This window comes from Typopeltis vanoorti, chromosome 20 (genome assembly GCF_054136105.1).
Source record: "Typopeltis vanoorti isolate ZY-2024b chromosome 20, IOZ_Tvanoo_1.0, whole genome shotgun sequence".
Lineage (NCBI taxonomy): Eukaryota > Metazoa > Arthropoda > Arachnida > Uropygi > Thelyphonidae > Typopeltis > Typopeltis vanoorti.
This window is the reverse complement of record NC_143568.1, coordinates 81,805,470-81,832,586: the sequence shown is the minus strand read 5'-3', so window position 1 is coordinate 81,832,586 and position 27,117 is coordinate 81,805,470. Positions and strand designations below refer to the sequence as shown.

Genomic DNA, 27,117 nt, shown 5'->3' with positions numbered 1-27,117 from the left:
AGGAAAGATTAGCAAAACAAATGTTCTTTGCCAGGTTGGCAGCAAAACGACCCAGAGGAAGACCAAGATATAGGTGGATTGATACGGTACGAAGTGCCTTAGACGATAGAAATATAAGATCTGATAATGTTGGAGTCTTGACAATTAACAGACTGATTTGGAGGAAAATTGTAGATAGGAAGTTAGTAATGATATAATTTTTTCATGTAGTACTATCATATCCTGTACACCCCTTGTGGGTACATGGCAGGAATTTGATGATGCTCTCTAGATTTCTGCAACTGTCATGTTTCAGTCCATTTTGCCTTTTGATTGCTTTTATTTAATTAAATTGCCATCCTATGGTTAGTGTATCCAATCTCCAGCCAAAAGGCTGTGGGTTTGAATCCCGCAGTAGGCATGGATATTTGTGATTGTCTGTGAAAATACTAGTGGTGGTAGTGGGCAGTAGATGATGTGGTTCGTTGTAGTTGGTGAATTGAGTGGTGAGACAGAGTCGTAGAGTAGGTGCCCTCCCTCGATGAGTCTTTGAACTCCCTGGAGGTGTCGTGTAATAATAATAATAAATATCGTTGAATAGCTATTACTGAATTTACGAGTATAATATGTATAAAGTAAAGAGTTGAGCTGAATATCCCCAACTTTGATATTAGGTTAAATGCCAATTTCTTTCATAATATGTTTCATATAGATTATTAATAATAGTAGTGGAGATAGCATGTATTTTTAACTTACACCTGATTCTAAATTATACAATTTTTTTGTATCTCCTTCAATTCTAAGTGTAGATACAACTTAATAGAGACTATGTATTACTCTCTACAATGTCCCATTTACAATATATAACTGTAGTATCTGAACAGTTTTTCTCTTGGTACACCTTATATACCTTTTTTCATATCTCATTCATCCCCCACATATTTATTGCCACTTTAAGGTACACAAATCTGGTTATCCATTACTTCAATAGTTGACTGCATAGGATCTCCTAAGGCTAAGAAACTGCATATTTTGCTTAAAAGCCACTTGCTAGAAAATCAAGGAATAGTTGATGGGAATTTTTGCATAGCACAAAGGTTTAGGCTTTCTCCAGCAAGAATTATTTCAATGATCATTGAAATACAGAGAAAAATTTAGAAAAATATATTTTTTGGATACTTTAATACAGGGATTCCCAACTTTTTTGTTTCCTAGAGCACATTCTAAAATACCGGTAGGGCGACGGGCACCATCTATTTTTTCAAGCAAATTTTTTGAATTCTTTTGTTGAATGAATACATACAAAGTTTACATTATAATCAAATGTTTTATTACTTAAAAGTTTACATTATATAAAAATTTAAATATATATATATATATATATATATATATATATGTAAGTTAGTGTGATCTTTGGCATTACATTTCATTGGCCAGTGCTTCATAATTAGGAGAATATGATGATATTCCAGTTCTTAAACTGGAATGAACAACTTCGAATGCACGTCTACTTTACATTGTATGTGTTTAATACTCGTCATGTGTCATTAACGCATGCATCATATAGCATATACCATGAATTGTTGCGTGATTATTTCAAACTATACGGCACATGGTTGAACAGCGGCAGGCACAAACAAATTGGTCGACAGGTGCCATGGTGCCCGCGGGCATAGGGTTAGGAACTCCTGCTTTAATACATTGTAACTCTGCTGATAATATTGAAATTTCTGTTTACAGAATGCTACCTTTACAGGCAGATATATCCACATATCTTCACATACATTAAGTAATAGAGTAACCTACTCTATTACTTAATGGACACAGCTAGACCTTGATACAGAAAATATTTGATAATTACCAGATTGCAATCTGATGTTAAAAGGATCAGCATACCCTACCTTAAAAGAACATCTGAACAAATAACAAGGACCTTTTGCAGATATGATTTTTACACCACCTTCAAACCAGGCTGGAAGTTGTCATCATTCTTACCTTCTAGCAAAGATACTGTATCACCTTTATCCTTGCCCGGTGTTTATCAAATACCCTGTTCTTGTCATCTTTGCTACTTTGGGCAGACTAGCTGTTCTGCTACTATCAGAATCAAAGACCATCAAGATTATATAAGATTTTTCAAATCAAAAGGTTCAGGTCTTGTTTTCATGCCATCAACATTAGACAGAGTTCACTGGAACCATACCAAGATGCTACACTACAGTATGTTGAAATTTGATTGTCTATTTTTTGAATCATGTGAAGTCCTACAATACCACCTAAACTTACAAGGCTGGTCTGAAAAGTTTTCGGCCTAACAATGAAAAAAGAAGAATTTAAAATTTCAAAATAATTTTTATTTTTCAACATAATCTCCACCAAAGACTAATACATTTATTCCAGTGCCATTATCCTATCCCTGTAGTGGTTCTCAGTAAGATCTGCAAAATACCCCTCTACAATCACCTCTTGATTCCAAGAAAAATGCTGACTGGTGAGGAAGAGTTTCAGTTTTGGGAAGAGATAGAAGTCAGAGGGAGCCAAATCTGGGGAATAGGGTGGATGTTCCAACAATTCATAGTGCAGATCCCTTAATTTTTCCATTGCCAAAACACCTTTGTGGGCAGGTGCATTGTCCTGATGAAAGATGATTTTTTTCTTCTGCAAACTGGATCTTTTCTCACGAATTTTTTCGTCTAGTTTGGTTAAAAGATCAGAATAATATTCCCCAGTTATTGTTTTACCCTTTTCAAGATAATTAATAAACAAAATGCCTTTAGCATCCTAAAACACTGATGCCAGGACCTTTTCTGCTGATGGAATCGATTTTGTCTTCTTTGGCACTGAACAACCAGTTTCTGTCCACTGTTTTGATTGCTGTTTGGTTTCTGGTGTGTAATGGTGAAATCCAAGTCTCATCCATAGTAATAAATCAATGCACAAAATCAATTTTATTCTTGTTAAAACACTCGAAGCACTGTTGTGGGATTTTCATGTGAGTGCGTTTTTGATCTGCTGTGAGCAAGCATGGCACCCATCTTGTGCAAAGCTTTTTTACTTTTTTTTACATTTTTACAATTCTTCATGCAAAATATATCCTACACGTTCTTTTGAAATGCCTATAGTCTCAGCAATTTTATGCACTTTGACTCGCCAGTCATCCAATACATCATGCACTCGATCAATGATTTCTGGTGTTACACTTTTTGGACGTCCTTCACGTGGATCATCTTCAAGGCTGGTACGGCCACTTTTAAACTCGGCAGCCCATTTCTTAATCATCGAAAACGAAGGAGAAGATTGCTCATAAACTTTTATGAACTTCGAATGAATTTGTTTTGCCGTTGAACCTTCTTTTACAAAGAATTTTATAACCGCATGATACTCAATTTTATCCATTTCAAGGGATACAGACAACACTTTTGCTTCAGACAGCTGTATAAAACAAACTACTTGATAGAATGACTTGCAATTTCCCATGGATGCTTATGACAGATGTACCAACTCAGAAAAAAAAAAAAAAAATCTTGCCAATAGTGTTGCCATCTATTGTCGAGGCCGAGAATGTTTCAGACCACCCTCGTAATTGAACAGACTGTGTGCCTATCTCTAAGTTTTGGGAAGGGATTGCTGTGAATTGTTTATAATTTTTTAAATTAATTAATTATACATCTATTCCCACATCTCTAAACTCTAATAGTGTTTTCTTCTACTGTACAGCTGCAACCGAGACATGATATTATATACACATGCTATATGACTTGTTCTTGTATTCAGATTTTAACTGTCAGTACCGGTTCTTTTGCTTTCTCCCTGAAAGAAGCTCATGATATACTTAGCAAAATATATAGGAGTAATAAATTATTTTATTTATTAGATTTCTCTAAAATGCGTGAAGCCATCATTTAAAAATTATATAATATCATTCACATAGTGATGTCTTGGTTAGCTTCTTCCTTTTCTTCCATGTAATTATCATATTAGTCACTCATTCATTTTCCTCTTCCTGATCTCATTCAGTAACATTCTTTCTCAGTTTGCTCTATGAAATACTTGTTTGTTAGTAATTCTATCAAACTAATCCACATCATTCTTCTTCTTAGTAATATCTCTAGAGCCATCAGTCCTTTTCCAAGAGCCCATGTTTCTGAGGTGTCTATTAATGAAGAATATACATGGAAAATAAATAGCTGTAATCTTGTATTTGTATTGACTTTTCTGTTGGTAAGTATTTGTTTCGTGTTAAGAAAGGCTGTTATGGCTTTTTCAGATCTGCAAAGTTTAAAATGCAATTCCTTCTTACATTCCCATGATTTCCCAAATATTTGTTGTAGAGTAAAGTCTGATACTGATAATTTCTCTATTTTGAGCTGAACCTAGCCAGTTCTCCAAATTCAGAGAAGAATTTGGAGAACTGGCCTCTTCTTTAGTATGCTTATATGAATTTTTCCTGAAGCACTCATTCAGAGAAATACCCCTCACATTCAACTTATTTTCATTTTTACAGATTTAAATTCAAGCTTTTCATCAATTAACTAGTTTAACCCCTTCTAACCTCCAAATCACACAGTGCATCCATCATAAAATTCAAGGTTAATATGTACTCACTGCATGTCTCCTGCCATTGTTCTGTCAGTGCCCATCTCATATAACAATCTTATATAATACTGACAATCTTTCCATAACCATGATCTAGTCATTTTGATGCATAGCTTAGCTTTCTTACTTTGTCCTCGGTATTCTTTCAGGACAGATACTAACTTACTTAACAAGACCTTCTTTTCAAGAACTGCTTCTAATTTCTTGATTCTAAATTGATCAAGAAGTTCTGATTTTTCTATCATCCTTGCAGACAAATATATCACTTGTCCAGTATTTTCATTTTTTTATCCAAATAATATTTGGTCTATATTTTGACTACATTTAATTTTTTTAAATATTCAAACATATTTTTTTTTTCTCAATATGATACTTATTTTTATCCTGCTTAAAACTCAATGATGACCACTTCCTATTTCAAATACCCCATTATCTCTATACTGTCTTAGAATCCTTTGCTGTCACATGATGGTGGGAAAATAATGCTGCCTTTATTGCTCTCCAAATTCTGATAACCACTCTGGTCTCTTTCATTATTTATCTCTGAAGTTTGATTTTCTGCTGTTGAAATACCAAAACTAAAACAGTCAGCTTCCTTGGGGAAATCAGTGTTTACAATGCTATCATTTCTTTTTATTTTATATCACTCCCTACACACAAACTGTATAGCAAATTTATGCTATTCCTGTGGGCAGAGGTCAAAGGAAAAGTACTATGAGGGTCATAGCAGAAGCATTCACATCGCGACCCCTGTCAGCTTGATTACGTCACGAATTCTGCTGCCAGCGATCTACAGTATAGTATAGTATAGTATAGTAGTCTTCTATAGTTTTCTACAGTTTATTAGTGCTACTAGCATCCTCTTTATCAGAGACAATGACTAAACTCAACAGCCCTTATGGAAACTGACCCTGATAATCATCTCACACAATACAGAGGGCCTCTCCTCTGTAAAAGAAGATCTTATTGCAAAAGTGTGATATTTTATGTCTACAAGAGACACACAAAGGACCTCAACAAGCCAGACCTAAAATTGCTGGAGTGAAACTCATAAAAGAAATACCACATGAAAAATATGGAAATATTTTTCACTTAGCAGGAGCCAAGTTACAAGATGCCTAACCACAAACCAAAATAACATAGAAACCCTTGGAATCGATCTGGATAACAACAGTTTTTTCTCAGTATATAAACCACCTAGTATAATCTTTGCTTTTGAAATGTCCCAGAATTTGACGCAAAGGAAATCTGCTAGGCAACTTTAATAATCATAGCCAGTATTTGACACAGAGGAAATCTGTTATATGTGACTTAAATAGTCATAGCACAAAGTGGGGTTATAGTGAAATAAATCAGGACGGAGAGTTAGTTAAACAGTGGGCTGAAAGTAATCAAATGAGTCTTATACACGATCCTAAACAGCCATCAACATTTAAAAGTGGAAGATGGAAAAGAGGATATAACCCAGAGCATGGATTTGTTAGTAATAGCTGATCTGTGCATTAAATAGGTACTTGCATTAATCCCAAGTTCATAACACAGACCAACAATGCTGCAAGTTTTCCCACCAGTCCAATTTAAAGACATCACACTCAGAAGATGCTTTAAATTAAAAAAAAAAAAAAACTAACTGGGAACAGTTCTCAAGAGAATCAGACATAACCTTGTCCAACATTTCACCCAGACCAGAAAATTATGGAAAGTTCATCAAAGCTATTAGATGATCTGCTACCAGACACATCCCAAGAGGTTGTAGAATATGTTATATTCCAGGTTTTACAGAACAGAACAAAGTATCTTTCATATATTTCAGTGGAAATATATGAAAGATACTTTGACCTATATGATAAAGATACCTTTTCATCAGAAACAATTGACACAGGAGAGGAACTTATAGCAGCACCGTCTGAAAAAAGAAGTTGACAATGGGGTAGAGAATATGAAATATAATGGAATTTCTTGCTATAGTTCACCCACCAATTAGAGATCCCTCGCCACTTCTGCGCATGTCAGAAAAAGGAGAATCCATTCCGATAATAGGGTAATCAATCTGTCTTCTGGGATGAGTTTGTTTATTATTACAGGTTGGAAAATTTAGCTTTTCTTTTACGAGCATTGCTGTTTTTAAAGTGCAACTATTTTGCTTGTATAACAGTTGGAAAAATGTATGTAGAGTATTAACAAGATTAAAAAAGGTATAGCATAAAAAAATTTAACTAAGTTTATTTTTAAGAAAGTTTTCTATAAAATAAAAATAATTATACAGAAAAACAGAAATTTTTTCAAATGAACTTGGATATTCTAAACTTACAGTTGAGAGAACAGACACTTTAATGTCCTAAACCGATTAATTATTTATGACTTGTTGTGACTCTTTTAACAAACCCATGCAAAGAAAATACCATTATCAAATCCTTTTAATCTTCAGGATCATCTGAATCACCATCACTTTCACTTAAACTGATCACCAAAGGTTAGCATAATTTTTGATAATTCCGTCTCTGTCCCAATACAGATTTTCCAATGAGGTGACATGAGAGCAATATTTTCCCCAGTTTTGAACTGTAATACTTTCAAAAATACCGTTCTGAAAGCTTAAAAAGTTTCAACATGTCAATATCCCCAGTTACGTTGCGATGGCGAATGAAAATTTTCACTTCTGCCCAAACATACTCAATAGCATTAATATCGCAATGATATGGTGGTAGTCTCCAAGCTAGAAATCCATGCTCTTTGAGCATCGTGTCGAATTTAAATAGTTTAGTTGTGGGCAAGTTTCTTTTGATCAAATTAAGCAATTCAATTTTTCGCATATCTAGGGAATGAGAAATGTTATTTGCAGAGAGCCAATCGATAAGAACTTGCTTCTTATTAGACCAATTTGGAACTTTGTTTAATCGAATAGAGTGATATGAAGCATTATCAATTATAACAGCAGCATTTTTAGGAAGGTTTGGAATCAGTTTTTCTTCTGCCCACTTTTCGAAGATCGTAGAATTCATTTGCTCATGATAATCTCCAGTAGTTGAATTGGCTTTGTATAGTAAGCTTGAATTCGGTAAAAAACCCATTTCTCCACCCACACACAAAATTATTATGCGCCACGAGGCATTTCCGGTTTGTAGCACTCCACATTCTTCTTTAGCCTGCCAACATTTTCCATAAGTTAAATTACTATCCAAGTTTCATCTAGATACACAATCAGTATTTTCTCCTCCCTGAAAATCTTATTGCTCTCAAATACTGTGTTCTAGATAAAATCATGTCACCTCGCTTCATGATAAGTTTCCTTTTATTCTGGGACTTTTTAAAACAAAATCCGATTTCATGAAGTATTTGCCTTAAAGTTTCTCTTTTCCAAGGAAAATTAATTTTTTCTTTAAGCACAGGAATCAATTTTGGAACAGTTGGCACTCTTTTCTCGACTATGTAAAATTCGTGAATAGCTCTTCTTATAACTTCTACATCAAAATCATTCAAAGCTACGGTTTCGATGGTTTTCTTTCTCTGGCGCTTTTTTTAAGGAGATTTAAATTTGGCTTACCTTCACCTTTTGACATCCTACGAATTCTTTTAACAGTCGACCCCGATACGCCCGCAACTGCACTTGCACGTTTCATGACTTGAGAAAGGGGAACAAGGAGACGGCTTTCTAACGATTCTTTTTCACAGAATGTCAGCACATTATTCAATATTCTTTTGCAAGAGCTACTGAAATGTTTAACAACAGAACTTGTTGACTGTACTGGATCCATCATACAAATTAATAATAAAAAAAAAAAGCAAAAGAGCGACAACAAAAATCAAGCTAGTACTAGTACAGCGACAGACAAGAAAGCACGTGATTTCGCATGTTGGAGACCAATTCATACATCCTTCATTTCTTTCTCCCCTTCAGCATGAATCGACTATTCTTGGCAAAATGACAAGGAGAGACCTACAAACAATGGGTGAACTATACTATATTTCATATAGTAGCAGGAAATCCTGGCTCTTACTTGAAAAATTATCTGGTGACCCCACAACAGCAGCAGCAGCAACCAAAGTTAATATAAATGCAAACCAAATGGTAAACCAAGTACTGAAGGAAATATACCTAAAGATTACATTAAAAAAATGAGGAATTCAGAAAATAATCTTTTTGAAGCGCCATTTACTAAAGAGGAGCTAGAAAATGCCCTAAAAGCCTTAAAACCAAGAAAAGTTGCTGGTATAGATATCAGAAATGAGATACTAAAGAATCTGGGAGAAAAGGCAACAGAGTGGTTGTTTGAATTTTTCAACTTTTGTTGGAAATTTGCTAAAATACCCAGCATGTGGAGGCAAATGAAAGTAATACCTATCCTGAAACCAGGAAACCTGCTGAGGATCCAAAGCTACAGGCCTATAGCTCTCCTATGCACAATGCTTAAAATGTGTGAGAGGTTAATCTTGAACAGACTAAGTCAAGAAATAGAGAAAGTGCTGATCCAAGAACAGACAGGATTTAGCCCAGGAAGATCATGCACTGGATAGGTATTAAACTTAACACAGTTTATTGAGGACGGCTTTGAAAAGGAGTTAAAAACAGGAGCTGTATTTATAGATTTGATAGCAGCACATGACACACTAAATTTTAGAAAGCTTCTAGTCAAAATTTACAGCATGACAAACAGCTATCGGTTAGTGGAGATATTTAGGTCGCTGCTGTTCAGCAGGAGATTCTTTGTTGATTTTCAAGGAAAAAAGAGAAGATAGCATACCCAGAAAAATGATCTACCTCAAGGAAGTGTCTGTCTCCCCTCCTCTTCAACACACACACACACACACACACACACACACTAACAACCAACCTATAAACCCACGGTCAAGAACCTTCTTATATGCAGATGACCAGACAATAGCTTATCAAACAGAATCCTTTGATAACACTGAGAAACAGCTCACACAAGAACTAGAAACCCTTACAGTTTACTATAAGGAAAACCAACTGAAACCAAATCACAGTAAAACCCAAATGTGTCTTTTCCATCTCAATAATAGGGAATTAAGGAGAGAGCTGAATATAGAATGGTGTGAAATTGGCCAATTATCCAAATCCAACTTACCTAGGTGTTACACTAGATAGGTCCTTCAATTATAAGTGACACATAGAGAAGACAACAGCTAAAACTCAAATACGTACATTTCTATGTACATTTCGTACATACATTTACTGTCACATTTCCAAATGGCAGCAGGGGAGGAACAAACTTTGTGAAAAAGCTTCTTTTACTCATTGCACCTTCACATTACTGCTTCTTAGTTATTAGACCATGCTTCTTGCATAGACCTATCCTGATGTTTAGCCAAAGTAACCAAGGCCATGAGGATAGTACATGCCTGTTAATTGTATGCATATTCTCTTTCCAGTTTGCCTGTTTCATGTGATGAAAAATTTAAAGGAGTTAAAACACCCTACCATTTATGTGCAAGACTAGCTAGATAATTCATTCAACTGAAAAGCACTCATAAATGTTACCTATATCCCAGGAAGTCTTTCCAAATGAAGAATAGATGTCACATTTTCTCATGGTTTTACTATTTCTCAAAAATTTGTAATTGTTTGAAAGATGTTTTGGACAATCATTCCAGATTTTGTAGTATCATAATAACAGCCCTTTTCTGCAGCTAGAAGAATTACTTCTTTATATATATACAAAAATTATAATATGTTAGATCTTTATCAAAACAACTATTGTGTTACAATAAAACTTCAGTTTAATATATAAACTAAAATAATCACTCAACATTTCGACCTTCACATTAAGGGCATCATGTGGAGTATACGCATATATACAAAGAAACAAGCTATATTACAATCTACATGGCACGCCAAAGTTACATTAATTTGGTCAACTGTTAACACAACTTGCCTGACCTCTGGCAAAACAAATCAGTGACACAATTCTTTTCTTAGAACAAATTTCCGTCCAATATTGCGGCTCTCATTGCCGTAATATCCAGCAGAAATTTGCCCACATACTATGTTCCGGTTACTTTGTGTGGCAAAATAATTTTTGCCTACAAAAAGAAGGTATGCCATGGGCTCACCACTACCCCTCCCACAATTGCTAACTTTTATATGGAAGCTTTTCAACAACGTGCTCTAGATCCCTTTACTTTAAAATCTGCAATCTGGCTTAGATACGTTGACGATGTTTTTATTATATGGCCACACAGCCACCAAACTTTAAACTCCTTCCTCATCCACCTGAACAAACAACATGAGTGCATACATTTTATTACTGAAACAGAAAATCAGAACTCACTTCCTTTCCTGAATACGCTGGTCAGACGTTTTCTTTTAGGCAGTCTATCCTTCACTGTCTACCACAGGCTTACACATAGCAGCCAATATATACATCACAAAAACGTGGAGTCATTAACACCTTCAGAAACAAAGCTATAACAATTTGCTCCAATGAACAATCTCTTAAACAAGAATTACAAATTATTAGCAATATATTTATAAATAATGGCTATAGCAAAAAATGCATAGCTATCCTGTACATTAAAGGGTTATCAGATAAAATTAATAGAGTTCTACACCATTATAATCTTAATGCTACTTTTAAACCACCTGTAAAATTTAAAATAAAAAAAAACCATATTCAACTCCTCTAAGGATCCTCACCACCCATTGGCCCACCCTGGAGTATACCATATCCATTACACCTGTAACTTACCTTATATTGGTGAAACTGGATGTACAATTCCTATCCATAAAAAAGAACACAAACGATACATTAAATTAACGATTTTGGTGAAGCAGGCCTCTCACATTATGCTCTTTAACCCCCCTACACCAAATTGATTGGAAAAGTAAATGTTCTTTACATCATATAAAAACTTGGTATGAATGGAAATTTAAAGAAGCCTGTGAAATTTTGATCAACCATCTTAATCTTAATAATAGTTGTGGCATAAAAATCCCAAGAATTTGGAAGGCACACATTCAGCCCACTCAAGTTCTTCAAGTTTTCCAGTAAACCATTACTTTAGGAATCTAAGCAATAATTTCAGCTCTTATTGGCTACCATCCATACTGTTTTGTTCTAATTTATATGTGTACTTATATGAGTAATTATGTGAGTGCATCTTGCTCTCTAGCTTAATATATCTCTTAATGATAAATAGATAATAATAACAGGGCTTAAGCTTTGATGTAGTAAGTTTTTTTTTTTTTTTTCACCAGAGGTCAGGCCCATAGTTTTAACAGTTGACCAAATTAATGTAACTTCAGCATACCATGTAGATTGTAACGTAGCTTGTTTCTTTGTATATGTATATACTCCAGATGATGATCTTAATGTGAAGTCGAAACGTAGAGTGCTTATTTTGGTTTATATATTAAACTGAAGTTTTACTATAACACTGTAGTTGTTTCTAGAATTTTAATAATGCATAAAGAAATACCTTTTTGAAATGTCAGGTCAACAGCAGTGTTTTATTTATTTTTTTAATATGCCAGACTGCAAAAAAATTCAAGTTTATATTTTTTGGTGTGATGAAGCATAGTAGTTCTCTCTGTCTCCCCCCCCCCCCATTTGATTCTGTATAAGGTATCCAAGGCATGGTCAGCTACAGTCAACAGTCATAGCTGTGACAGCATATGTATTTCAAGATAAATCTTCCAGTTTTTCCATAACAGGACAAATTCCATGAACAAGGAACCTTGTATGCACTTGGAACAGAGAGGGAACTGATCATTCCAAGATTCTCCTTAGGAGAGGAGATAAAGGCAACCAGCTTCATATAAGGTTTTAAAGCAATGCAAAGTTCTGACTATTTTTTCAGAAGTACACAAGATATAGATAATAGCATTACTATAATATGTATGCTGAGAAGAATGTGAGGGAAAATTTTTATTTATTTATTTATTTTTTACTTTTTTGACATTGTAGCCAAGAGTTAGACAGAAAGGTATGGCAAAGCAGAGTTTAGTGTGAGGGAAACCTGGCTGGAACAAAAGTTGGAGGCATCCCACATTTAATGTGAATAAATGCAAGCAGAGCAAATTCCATTGGATATAAGTTGAATGAACAGGTTTTAGAAAAAAAACCTGTTCATTCAACCTTTTAGAAAAAAAAAAAACCTGCTCTGATAAATGCAGAGATCTGGGTATTTTGGTTAATAAGAATTTTAAGTTTCAATATCATATAGGTAAAACAACTAGCAAAGTTCAGCTGACTGTGAGATTACTTGTAGAAAGTTTTACTGCTGAAATACCAAGTAAATTATACTTGACAAATCATATTCATGTCAAACCAAACTGTCACTTTCATTCACTCCCCAAACTCTGATACCCACTGTGACCATGTCAGCTCTCTTTTTTAACGCTTGATTTTCTGCAGTCAAAATACCCTAATAGTGAGGTCATCCTTCTTAGGGACTTTAATGTCCACAACTCAAATTGGATTTCCTTCTCCTGTTTATCACTCAAGTAGGTAGGGATGCTGAGGCATTTGTCATTAGCAATGACCTATCACAGATCATCAATCTTTCTACTAGAATACCAGACAATCCCCCCTCCCCTCTAATATGTCAACACACTTGATGCTAGTTTTCCTCTTGGTAACGCTGACTACAACCTCACAAAAGTCTCCTTTGCTACGAAACAACATTCACATAACAGTCCCCAGTCCCATGACCCAATAACCTCTCCTCAGATTTCTCCACTAATGCTGGAGTACCTCACGGTTCTGTGTTCTCATCCACTCTCTTCCTCCTGTATATAAATGACTTGCTTTCACAGATTTCAAATCCTATCCATAGCTTTGCAAATGAGAGTACAATGCATTTTTCCTTTCAATTGACAAACCTTGTAGTGTTCTATCCATCTAATTGTTAGAACCTTCAAGATCAACCAATGTCCAAAACTCCAATCTCTTAGGTATATCTCAAGGGGAGAAGGACCACCTTGTAGACTTTAATGCCAATTCAGTCCTGTCTGATCTCTCACAAGAAAGGGCTCACTTTCCCTAACTTTCAATAATAACCTGATATCCAACAACGATTAGATTTCTTTCCTTGGACTAACCTAACCCTCCAACCTCTCCTGGCACAAACACATTTCACACATAGCTTCTGCAGCTGCCAAAAATTTGGTGTACTTTTCTCTCAAAGCATTACTTCACACCTTTACAGCTACTAACTCTGTACATATTCCATCTACTTCTGTGGTTCTGTGGAGCAGCCTCCTCCACTCTGCATTTCCTAAAGAATACAACCTTCAGCTGTTAAAAAAAATAAAATAAAATAAAAAGCGAACAGATTCTTCTTTTCTTCTTACCCTCTTGCCCACACACACACAGCACCAATTTGCTAGAGATCTTACAACCTTTCATCAGCAAAGGTTGTAATCTAATCCAGAGAGTCCAACGACTCACTAAGAGAGGACTATATGATTCTGTCATTGCTGATACCATCTGTTTACCTCCCTAATTTTTCCCAAACTTTTACACCTGTGGTCTAGCACTGATCGATTGCTTTATTTTTAATTTTCATGATCTCAACACTGTCCTGTATGCTACTAGTTCACTATTTTGGAATAAGAGAAGAAGTATTCTTTTATTCTAAAGTCTTCAAGGCATCCTTAACAAAAACTGAATAGCTGTTATAACAAATTTGACATGAAAGTCAGCAATAAAAAGACAAACTACGAAAATAGAGAAGAACGTGGAAAACATGAACCAGATTCTCAATGGGGAATCTGTAGAAGCTGGTGTTTTTCATGTTTTTCCTCTATTTTCATTTTATGTCTTTTTATTTCAGCTAATAAGGCACAACAATAGACAATATAAATGTATATATATTTATTTAAAAGTAGCCACATCAAATATATGAAGCATAACAACAAAAGGAATTATAATTAGCAAAAAAACTAAAAATATAGACATGATAACAGAAACAAAAAAATAAATTAAAGAGAATTAAAGATATAGATGGTTTTTACTATGTTATATAGTGGAGTGAACCAACATATCAGAGCTTCTAGTGGAGTGGCTATTTTAATCGATAATAAATGGAAAAATAGAATACTAAAGTACAATTTTATAACTGATCAATTTATAACAGTTAAATTAAAACAAACAGAAGCTACTTAAATATCACAGGAGTATATGCCTCTGAAGAAGGTAGAAAAGAGGATTTTGAAACTACAAAAGCAGTAAGTTTTTGTAGTTTCAAAACCTAAATATAATAAAAATGACTATATATTAATAGCAGGATATCTTCATGCATTTAGCATTGGAAATAATCCAATCCCAAATACCTTAGGAAAATATGGAGAACTTTGCACGAATAACAATTGCCAAGAACTATTACGAAAGCTGTATTTTAGGAATTTTTATTATATAAAAAAATTATAAAATAACTAATACTTTTTTTTTTGAAAAAAATAATATAAATACACTTGGAATGGCAGAGGAACAAGATCTATAATTGATTATATCATTACTAATTAGAAACTACTTCCATGTGTAAGAGATGTACATGTCTATAGAGGAAATGAAACTTTTTCAGATCATTACTTGGTAGTTCTAAAACAGAAATACTAATGAAACAGAGAAAGGAAGTAAATAAAAAAAAAAAACAAGAGATTAATAAACAATAAATATATACAAAAAAACAAGAGATATACTTTGTGGTCAATTTGACCACAAAGTACATCAAAGAATGGAAAACTTTGATAAAGATAATTCATGAAGCAGTCTCTGAGGTACATGGAAAGAAAAATAAAATATTAAATAGAAAAACATTAAAAATTTGAAACAGGGATATAGAAAATGCAATAAAAGAAAAGCAAATGGCATATAAATCGTCCCTTCAAAAATATACACAGAAAACAAGAAATATACAAAAACTAAAGAAAAATAGCTAAAAACCATAGTACAGAAAGCTCACCAAAGATTCTTGGGACAGAATTATTAATAAAATAGAAGACAAAACATATGCCTACAAAATATTAAGGAAATTAGACAATGAAGAAAGGGATACAGCACAAATCAACATAATATACAAAAAACAATGGATAGAGCATTATAAGAATTTATGGTATGATCCAAATTTAATAATAACTCATAATTTAATTATTTAAATTAAGGGGAATTAAATCCCACATTGTTTTAAAATCGAATAAGAAACTCAAGGATCGGAATCAAAGAGTTTCATGCTGAATATAGTATAGTAAACTATAAAAGTATCGGGACTACTAGCGTGAGCTAATGCATGTAGTCCAAGTACGTAGTACAAACTCGAAATCAGTTACTGATATAGAACCAATAAAATTGGAAGAACTAAAAGAAGCAATAAAAGTATCAAAAAATAGAAAATCAACCAGATTACATGGCATAAATACAGAACTCTGGAAATATGGTAGAGAAAATTTACATCACAGATTCTTAAAATTAATAAATAACTGTTGGAGGAAATGTGAGGCACTATCAGACTGATCAAAAACTAAGTTCATATCTATATTTAAGAAAGGAGACAGAGATGATTGTAGAAATTACAGAGGAATCAGTCTATTAAATACAGGTAACAAAATTTATAGTAAAATCCTGAATAAAAGAAATATTGCAAACAATCTACTCTCAAAAGAACAAAATGGTTCTAGACATGGAAGATCATGTATAGACAATATTTATGTGTTAAAACAAATTACTGAAAAAAAGATTAGAATTTAATTTTGAGACTCATTGGGCCTTTACAGATTATAAGAAAGCTTTTGATAAAATACACAGAGAAAAATTATGGAATATAATGAAAAAACAAGGATATCCATTATATATTTAGTACAAGCTATAAAGTTTATAGGAAGATACAAAAATACAGTTACATAATAAATTAACAGAAGAAAATTAATTAATATATGTGTCAGTGGCATTATGTGCCCATTTCAGTCGGGTTGTCGTGTTGGTAATGCAACCTGTGCTACAAAATTCACATCTATTTGACCACATGATTGCATTGTTATTGTATGAAGGTTTTAAGAGTGCATAGCATATCAGTGCTCATCTTAACCCACCATTAGTAAGGCGGAGTGTCACAGACCCCAAAGATTTTAAATTGACTGTAACTTTTTAACAGTGCGTGGCAGTGAGTCATGCCTCAGTATAGCTTCCCCTCCCGTAACCTGTTACTTGACGCCATAAATGACAGTCTGTTGCGCGCAAGCAAGTTTAGTGTGCTGGGGTCCACCAGACCCACCTTACCAAAAGTGCAACTATATTTACTTCTGAAACGCAAGTTGTTTTCATGTATATTCTACTAAAATATTACTGTTACTGTTGTGTCTTCTATAAGCAAATATGTTTTTGTAAATATTTAGAGGGTATTTTGAAAATAATATCTTTTTTTTTTTACTCTATTTGAAATTGTCTGTCGTTCAAGGTTTACCTTCATGTTTAGTGGTGACTGGTATAGCTATTTCTTCATTTCCATGTTCATTATTGCCATTATATTATATAATGAGTTACGAGCAGGAAGAAAGAGACTATGTCAACTTATAGATGACGCTAAAAGTAAAAATAAAGATGTTTAATTAGTTAAGTATTTTTGGGTAATAAAAATTTAATTTTGTGGATCTGCGTTTTTATTCCATAAAATTACAGGACACTTAAACAATACTTAATCTAATATACCATTAAAAAGATATGGATTTCTATAATATACTACATTATTTGGGTGGGTCTGTGGGACCCCACCTTACCACTTTTGTTACATTTTCCCACTTCACCAGAGCCGGGTTAAATGGTCCAATGCAATTAATTGTAGGATAACTTTGAATACTTTAATTAACTGTCACCAAATCTGTGTAGAGTAGGGGACAATGTGTTTTTTTTTTTTTTTAAATATATTAGAAAACAATAATGAAGGAGAACACTACATTTGATTGGTATATTTGAATTAGAGCCTCTATAGCTCAGTCGGTATGGACATTCAATTGAATTGGTGGACAGAATAACCAATCACAGCCACTGATTTCTGGGAGCTATTGTCCCAGCACACACCCTGCCTCACCTTCTGGGTGATTTATAAACACTGGAATGATAAGAATTTGACCCCATGCACTATCTGTATGCCTGTTCAAAGGGCTCAGAGGTGTCTATGTTTGTGACAGCACACCCGGCTATTAACGTGAATGCGATGCAATGTTTAAGCATCAAAAAGTGTCCTCTTCACGAAGCATCAGTATATTGTGTATAATTTTAGGAAGCATGCAAAGTCAGGAAACAGTTAAGGGAGTCTTTAACAGGAATGAATGCAAAAATATAATATCGGCAATATTGCTATTCCGTATATGTGCACTGCACAACCTGAATATGTGCCCCTGATATATATATATTGATCCGATCATTGAAATATGGAAAACAACAATAAAACAAGGTATAAACCAGAAGAACTGTTATCAATACAATGCTATGCATATGATTAAACTGCATTATAAGACAATGAAGATGATCTTCAAAATTCAGTTTTTGAATTAAGCAAAATAAGCCAGCAATACAATTTAAAAATTTCACAAAAGTCATGGCATTTAAATGTTGAGATCATGTTAGATCAAATATAGTCATAGAAAATAAAATAGGTAACACAGTGTTTAATTATTTAGGCTGCATAATTACATATCTTAGAGATATAGATGAAAAATAAAGAAATTTCGGAAAATTTGTGGAACAATTAAAAGGACAATGAATTAAAAAAACAAAATGAGAAACAACTAAAATTTTGTAAAGTAATGGCCACTCCCACTCTATTATATGGCTCAGAAACATGGACTGTTAAAAAGAAAGATGAAAGTAAAATATAAGCTGTAGACATGAGATTTTTAAGAGCAATTAATGGATGCACAAAATTGGACTATATAAAAAATGAAGACATCAGAAGAGAGCTAGATATTTACAATGTAAATGAAATGATCAAGAAACATACAGAGAAATGGGAACAGAATCTGTTTAGGATGGAAAGATATTTGCTAACAAAAGAGGTGGATAAATATAGACCAAAAGAAAAGAGAGAGAGAGAGAGAGAGAAGCAGACCAGTGAAGGTGGAGCAGGCAAATGCCTAATCCTTGAAGAGAAGAATATATTTATTCAATTTGCTCCCCAGATCCATCAGCTTCATTTATTCTGTTGCCTATATTTAATTTGCAATTGCACTAAAAAGTGTGCTTAAATAGAGGAAATGTTTTACTACTATAGGTTTTCTCCATTCATGATGCAACTCATATTTTCCATGTTCCTGCCTATTTTCAGTTTTTATTTTAATCTTTTTATTGCTGATTTTAATGCCAACTTTGTAAAGCACTTTATCCATTTTGTTAAGGACTCCTGAAGACTTACTAGATTTATTTAGGAGTACATCATTCCTCCATAATGTGATCGATATATATGATGAATAAGAGAGGAAATGTGCATCCTTATCTTTTACACCCACCTGATTTTATATCAAACCATTTTCCTCTACCTTCTTTATCTTTATTTCTAACTGTTGTATAACTTAAATACAAGCCAAATACACTGTATAATGTCTCAATTACCACACATAACAAATATTTTAAATAGCTTTTTTCTCCCCCTTGGCATCGGGTCATATGCCTTTTGCACATCTTTGAAATTTATATATAGATCCTTATTATATTAGCAAGATATATAGCATGATATTCAAGCCAATTACCCTACATAATAAATATTTTAAATAGCTTTTCTTTTTCTTTTTTCCTTGGCATCTGGTGATATGTCTTTTGCACATCTATAAAATTTATATATTGATCCTTATTATATTAGCATGATTTCTTAACTATTTGTCTTAAAGTGAAATTGGCTTGAACTCCAGCCTGTTATTTCCAAGTTTATTTTCCCTAATTTTCTTTAGCCTCTTCTCAAACATGCTTGTATAAATCTTACCTGGAACACTCAACAGAGAAATTTGTCTATAATTCTCACAATGTTTTTTTTTTTGATTTTTTTATAGTAGGTATGAGAGATTTACTTGAATAATCTGCAATTCAAACCTTCTAAATTATGCACTGTTGCTGCTGTAACACTTTTAAACCTCTATACCTGAACATTTCTGATCAAATATTATCCACACAAACTGCCTTTTCAAATTTCAAGTGATGGCTCTTGATTACATTCCACTTGAATATTTTCTACCATTTTTTTTCTCACTCTTTATCTCATATAACAATCTTTCAAAGTTATTACTCCTGACATTCTGAAAATCTTCACCATCAGTTTTTCTTTCAGTGTTATTATCTCTGATTGTTTTTAGAGTACTGTTTTCTCCATTTTTGAGGTTTTATAAACTCCAGAACATTCTACCATCTTACTGATATTTATTTTCTATATTTTTATCAGTCTTCCTGGCTGAATCAATCTATTTTCTTCAGTCTCCAAGGTTTTGTACTTGTTTTCAAACCCTTTTATTTTTTCTTAAATAATATTTATATGTTTTAGTCCATAGTTCACCCCTGAAAGTTGCTCAACTTTGATTCTTTTTACAACTTTCTTACATACTTTTCTTTTCAAATGATATTCAGTTTCATCATGCACAAAATTCAGTATATATCAACACAAAGATATTACTATTAACAGTAATACTGAATAAAACTTGTCCATGTTTATTTGTATCTATATTTAAGTTGGAACATGCTCTTATTAGTAATGACTAATCCATGTCCTGAACAGAAATATAGCATGTACTTAACATTAACTTTCTATTTTGTCCAATACATTACTGTCTGGTATTCCTTTTCTATTCTGCTGTTTAGATTTTCAACAACTTTATTTTTATAAGTAAAATTGCCTTCTCTAATCAACTGAAAATTCCTCCAATTTTTTAGTAGAAATTTTTGTGGTACCATAGGTATTAATCAGTTTCTTTTTCCAATTTCCCATTTTGAAATCTGTCTACATTACTCTATTTGAAATTGTCTGTCGTTCAAGGTTTACCTTCATGTTTAGTGGTGACTGGTATAGCTATTTCTTCATTTCCATGTTCATTATTGCCATTATATTATATATAATAGTTATTACAGAAAAATGTTAAAATAAAAATAAATAAATAAAATAATAATTATAAAAAAAAAATAATTATAATATGCCAAAATACTGATACTGGTCATATGTTAAAAATACAAATACCAGCTAAAAACTTTTTAAAAAATTACATTTATTTTCTTCCCAAATTTTAATATAAATCCCTTGAAGTATTTTATATATATATATATACATAAAGAAAAAAAGAGTTTAAATGAGACCATGCAGAAAGAACAGCTTAGAAATTGCAGCAATATAAAACAAAATTCAGCCTAATTATTTAGTAATTCATCATGCTGAAATGCATAGCATATAACAGTAACCTAATCTTTCATTTAAATCTGGAGTGCAATCGCAATAATGTGCATATAGTGCAGCTAAAAGAGAGCTCTATTAGACATATCTGTAATACCTTATTCAGCACTTTACTTTGAATGCGAAAAGCTTATTTAACAATGAAAATTTCTATAAGGTATTACACTAAAATGTAATGTCGTCCATGAAAGTTCTTTACCTTGGCTCTTGGTTCACAGAAGATGGTTCCCTTAGTCTTGAGATAGAATGAAGGATACGAAAAGCAAAGAAATGTGTCATCAGTTTTGAATAATCATACAACCAGAAGTTTATAGTGTATACGTAAACTAGTGGTATATAAAGCCATCTATACATTCATGTTAGAAAACAATTCAGAAAATGACACTAAGTGAAATACATGAGCATATAAGACATTAATCTGATATTTTACAATTAAAAATAAGCTAAACAGTGCATCAGCTAATGACTCAGAAGCATGGCTTTAAGAACCATGCAAAACTTTAAAATATTTTTTAAAATATGCAAATAGCTATATATATTTAAAAAACTATTAATTTTATCACTAATCAAAGAATAGACTGACATGCACAATTATTATGCAGCCAGCCACACAAAACAATTTAAGTAAAGTACAATAAATATATGATATTTAATTTATTAACAAGTGATATCTCTCATTGCTTAAATTATGACATTGAACTTAATTCCACCTTTCTTAATAGTCTTGTCACACTACCAGCAGCATGACAATCTCTTTTGTTTCATAGTTGTTAAAAACTGATAATTCCACATACATATTTCTTAAATTAAAAAACTGTAAATCATAAAATCAACTTGTAGCAGATGAGCTATTATGAACACTAATTAGCCAAAAGATAAGTTTTATATATTCTAACCATAAATGAATTGGGTATAATCTCAGATTCTTTGACTGATTGGCTTGGTAATTCTTTTTTAAAAAGACCAGTATGACATGCTATAAAGCATCAACTAGGAATATTATAATTCCCAGTCATAGATATTTTTTGCTTTGTCCCAGTCCAATATATTTTGCTTTGAAAAAATACTAAAGTAGTATAATTTATATATAAAAGCCTGCTAGTGATAGGTGACAATTTGAGTGCTTCATTAGATTATAATGATTTATTTCATTCTTCATTAGATTAAAATTACTAATTAGGTTATAATGCTAATCCCTTTGATATTCCCAGAATTTCTGGACTGGCATAACTCATTTTCTTAGAAACAAACATTCAATCTTCAAAAGAAAACAGTATTTTTGAATTCATCAATATCTGTAGTTTTGTAGAAAAACAGGTTAAAACAGATCACTCACACACACACACATGGTAATGGTACCTAGCAAAGGCATAGTGTTTCTGTTCAAAAAAAAAAAAAAAAAAAAAAAAAAAAAAAAAAAAAAAAAAGCAATAATACAAAGTTGCATATGGACTACCACCTGGACCAATAAGAACTTTTATTTTCAATGATGACAAGATTTTTTTACAGCATAAATTGTTTTAATTCTTAAATGAAATAAATGTGCAATGAAGATTTCAGTGATGTTGAAGAGACAACTTTGTTATAACAGATCAGCTCAAAAATGTTCAGTTTCTGTATCTGGATCAATTCTAAAAGAAAAAATTCTAAATTTCTTTACAAAACAATGGAATTTCTTATGAAAACTGAATCAGTTGATCACTTTCAGCAAATGAATGAAATGAAAAACAGTATTCTAGCATAATATTCTTATTATAAAAATAGTATTCTAGCATAATATTCTTATTGCCAATGGTAATGCACATATAGTTTTGAGAATAAAAAAAAAATATTCTTATGTGAGCATTAATGAATTTTTTATCTTGCACAAGACAGGCACTCCAATCCAGAACTGAGCATTTAAAATATTCTTAGAGGAAGAAGAGGGGGAAAAGACAGACAGAGAGATGTTATTCTTCTCCCATCTATATATACATATCTTGATAAGCTATTTCTCAAGGATATTATAAAATTATTCAAAATTGATAACAGAATCTAGTAATGCAGTCATATGGAAATGTGATCTGAAATTCTGCTCCATCATACAATAATGTCAAGTGATATCTGTACAATATTATGCCTTTCAATACCAAATAAATATCAAAAAATTGTACAAATGTAGTATATATACTAATATAAAAATATAAATATAATTTATTTCTTGTTAATTACAAATGCCTTTTTAGTGTATTTAGGATTACCACTTTTTATTTTTTGAATTTTGTGTTGATGCCCCCCCCCCCCCCCCACAGATAGCTGAAGTTGATAACGTATTAGCAGCTAAAAAGTCATATAGAAGAATTACTTAATAGGCTCTACCACTAAGCAAAATTTAAGTTGAGTCTTCTTTCTTTCATGGTTATATGGCGTTTGGCATTTCTTGTTAGAATTATGGAGATAAACTTCATACATGCATACATAAACACACACTGGAACACAAGCTACATCACTTTAGTAACCTAAATTTTCTCCCAACTACTAGATAGTGGGATTGTTATTTCTTCAGTTTCATTCTTTTCTTGTGGAAAGTGGAAAGGATGGCTACTGATACCTTCAACTCTAAATGCAGAACAAACAACTGATATAATTTATCAGCTCTCTTTAGTTCACTCAGAACTGTTGAAGGTTTACTTGAAGTTGTTTAAAGTTCAATGGATTAGTATGATGCTACATCTTGACCTATATGTATTTATCATTATTAGTTTGATAAGCTTTTTAGCTTTAGGTCAGTTCACATTTATCTATAATTATTTATACAATTTAATTAAGAGAAAGTGAATGAGAGTAAGTTAATATTTTAATTCTTGATATAATGATTTGTCTCAACAAACTCCTACTCAACATCTGGAAAAAGAAGAACAAAAAAATTCATCCGAAGAATTGAAGATAAGAACCATCAACATAAAGAGTATTAATGGAAAGGAAATAAAACTTGCAGAAGTAGCAAAATACACATGGACATAACTGGCATTACGTAGACAAAACAGGTGAGATTTTGCTACATAATAGTTACAGGATGCTATCTATTATTATTATTATTATTATTATAAAAACCTCCATGGAGTCAAAGACTCATCGTGGGAGGTCCACTGTTATACACACAGTTTATCATACTGTGCCTTAAATATATTCACTGTCTCTGCACACACCAGACTCTCGGGCAAAGCATTCCAATCACTCACCACTCTCCATGCAAAAAACCTGCTCCTCATTCCCTTGCTCACACCCTCCTTATACAGCTTCCAGGAATGACCTCTTGTTCTCCTGCTATCCTCACCCATTCTGTGCAAAACCTCCCCGACGTTAATCTGGTAATAACCACTCAACAGCTTATATGTCTCAATCATATCCCCCCTCCTCCTTCTATCCACCAATTTCTGCAAATTGCATTTTGTCAATCTGTCTTCATACTCTACATTCCAGAGACCAGAAACCACCTTAGTCAATCGCCTCTGAACTTTTTCCAACGCAATTTCATCTTTTTGAAAACCAGGTGACCAGATCTGTGCACAGTAATCCATATATTCAGGTAATAATGATCAAGGAAAGGAAGTAGCAGCAATAACATTCAACACCAAACATGAAGATAAATTTCTTGATGGGAAGGTAATTTTAAGTAGAATTATGTGGGCAAACTTCAAAATGGATAAATAGACAATGAAACTTATTTGTGACTATAAGCCCACAGAAGGTTTTCCTAAGGAAAATGTGGAGAAATTTTCTGAATTATTAGAGTAGGCGGCTGATGCTAATGATAATGGTAAGTATCATGACTACATCATGCTCCAACAAAGATGTGCAAAAGTTCATGTGAAAAGTAAACAAAAGGAATAAGAAAAGCCTCATTGTTGATATTGACATCTTCATGCTGGTTCAGGATACAAGAGTGTACAGAGAATTTTGAAATTGGAGAGACCATCAATTAGTTGTAAGTAGAATAAAAATGAATATCACTTTAAAGAACAGTATGTAAGAAAGTTTTTTTTTTAAAATATATAAATAAAGTTAAGCAGCTTTAACAGGTCAACTGTAGACTGAACTATACAGACATTATTTAAGAAAAAATGAAACAGTTCAAAAACAAGAGCCAAACCTTGAAATCTCGGTGGCAAACTTGGAAGAAAACATTGGCCGAATCAGGTAAGGAGGCACATGGTGAAGTTGTCTGCAAGTACAGAAAAATAAGAACACCATGGTGGACAAGAAGCCATCGTGGTAAAGAAGAAAGCATACGGAAAGTTCCTGGCAAATAAGCTGGTAGATGACCTACAAGAAACATAGAGAAATGTAAGAGGCAAGTTGTGTGTAAAAGTAGCCAAACAAGTCATGGGAGGACTCTGGTAAGAATATAAAAGGTATCAGAAAGGTAGGGAAATGATCTGGAGATACTTGACAAAGCTTTGAAATGGAGGAAAGAGTACTGTAAAAGGAATCAAATATGATAAAGGTAAACCTGAATACTGAAGATAAGGATATTCTAGAAGTCTGGAGTAATTACTCAAAGACTTATTACACAAAACAAGCAGTGAGAGAACTGTAGTAGAAAAATTTTAAGAGGAATTCAAACAGGAGCACATATCAATCAATACTTGTGGTAATAAAAAAAAAAAAAACTTCAAATGTGGATTGGCAGCTGGAGTAGATATCTGACCAGAATTGCTCAAATATGAGGCATAAAAGTTTTGCAGTAGCAACACTGCATAATTCACAAGACTTAGTCAGAAGGTTGAATTCCTGATGACTGCAGTACAGCTCTCTCACAGTTTCCATCTATTAAAAAAACGGATTAAAGCTGAATATGAGCATTATAAAGGAATTTCTTTAATAAGTGCTCCAGGTAGGATTTATGGAAGCATGCATGAAATGAAAACCATGGAAGGGAGAAGAACAAGTTGGGTTCAAGCCAAATAGAGGTTGTCTAGATCAGATTTTCACTTTATGGCAAACAGTTGAGAAAGCATGGAGATAAAGTAAGGATCTGTATCTAAATTTTCAAGATTTGGAAAAGGCATACAACAAGGTGCCCAGAGAAAAACTTTTTAAACACTACAGTTATATGGAATAAATGGAACAATATACACAGCAATACACAGTCTATAATTAAGATGTAGGTCAGCAGTTAGAATAAAAGAAAATACAGGAAGATGATTTGATGTAAAATCAGGTATTCTTTAACTAAACTGAACAGCAGCTGTAACAAATTTGGTATGAAAATCACCAATAAAAACACCAAAACTATGAAAATAGGCATGAACTTAAAAAATTTCAGTTGCATTCTCAATGAAGACTGTCTAAAACAAGTAAAATATTTCAGCTATTTAGACATAATTTTCATTCAAGATGGAAAATTATGTTTTGAAATAGACAACATAATAAGCAAAGCTGGTATGGCATGGAGCTAGTTGAATAAATTTATATGGAATAAGAGAGAAATTAACCAAACCACTAAACTAGAAGTACATACGACAGTATTCAAACCAATTTTAAGTTACGTATCTGAAATATGGGTCAGATATAAAGCACTTGATCTAAAATTAGAGCTCACAGATATGAGTTTTGAGTCGCAGAATCATATAAAAATGAAAACAGAAAATGCTAGCAATTGGCATTGTTAGCATTCAAGAATATATTAGCAGCACTAATCCAAGGTGTTACGGTAACCTAGTATTCTTCTGACTGAATGGATTGATTCAGCCAGAAGAACCTTAGAAGAAATACTGGAGTGTTGATAAGTAGACTAATTTGGACATAGGAGATAATAATAATGTGAGCTTAATGAAATGCTATTGCTGATTTCAGATCAGTAATAGCATTTCCACAGGAGATGAATCTTGTTAGCTTTTTTTTTTTTTTTTTTGGCAATTTTACGATTGAATACCATATCACTTAAACCATGAATAGGTTATCAGTCACTGATTGGTGGGATGTTGTTTTTTATAATTTTTGTGTCATTTCTCATCATATAAGAAACCTACAAATCCCTTCAGCAAAATAAGTATATGTTATACTGATCTGAAAGTAGAGGAGCTACATGAAAAAACTTCAGAAATAGTATTGACCTTGAAGAGTGCAGGTTTGAACTGCATAGGTACACTTATATGCATTTTTTTTTTTTTTTTTTGA

The 27,117-nt window shown here is 32.8% G+C and overlaps 2 protein-coding genes across 8 annotated transcripts in view; one reads left to right on the top strand and one right to left on the bottom strand.

Annotated features, from left to right (window-relative positions):
* Nucleotides 1–25,485, top strand: part of LOC150095599 (trafficking protein particle complex subunit 13) — a 200,329-nt gene extending 174,844 nt beyond the window's left edge. Inside the window, exons 12-13 of one of the 3 annotated variants that reach the window (XR_016550085.1) lie at nt 4,080–4,200; nt 22,831–25,485. The gene's annotated coding sequence lies outside the window, so the exon portion shown is untranslated. Of the gene's footprint in view, nt 1–4,079; nt 4,201–9,966; nt 9,982–22,826 lie in introns of those variants that run through there. The other 2 variants (XR_016550084.1, XR_016550086.1) reach the window with 2 other exon arrangements.
* Nucleotides 1–27,117, bottom strand: part of LOC150095598 (small glutamine-rich tetratricopeptide repeat-containing protein alpha-like) — a 279,209-nt gene that overhangs the window by 17,308 nt on the left and 234,784 nt on the right. For 2 of the 5 annotated variants that reach the window (XM_090410599.1, XM_090410601.1), the window contains one exon: nt 21,155–21,190. The exons of 2 other annotated variants lie outside the window; for them this stretch is intronic. In XM_090410599.1, coding sequence (XP_090266725.1) covers nt 21,155–21,190 — 36 coding nt within the window. Of the gene's footprint in view, nt 1–21,154; nt 21,191–22,415; nt 22,587–27,117 lie in introns of those variants that run through there. One more of the 5 variants, XM_090410604.1, reaches the window with a different exon arrangement.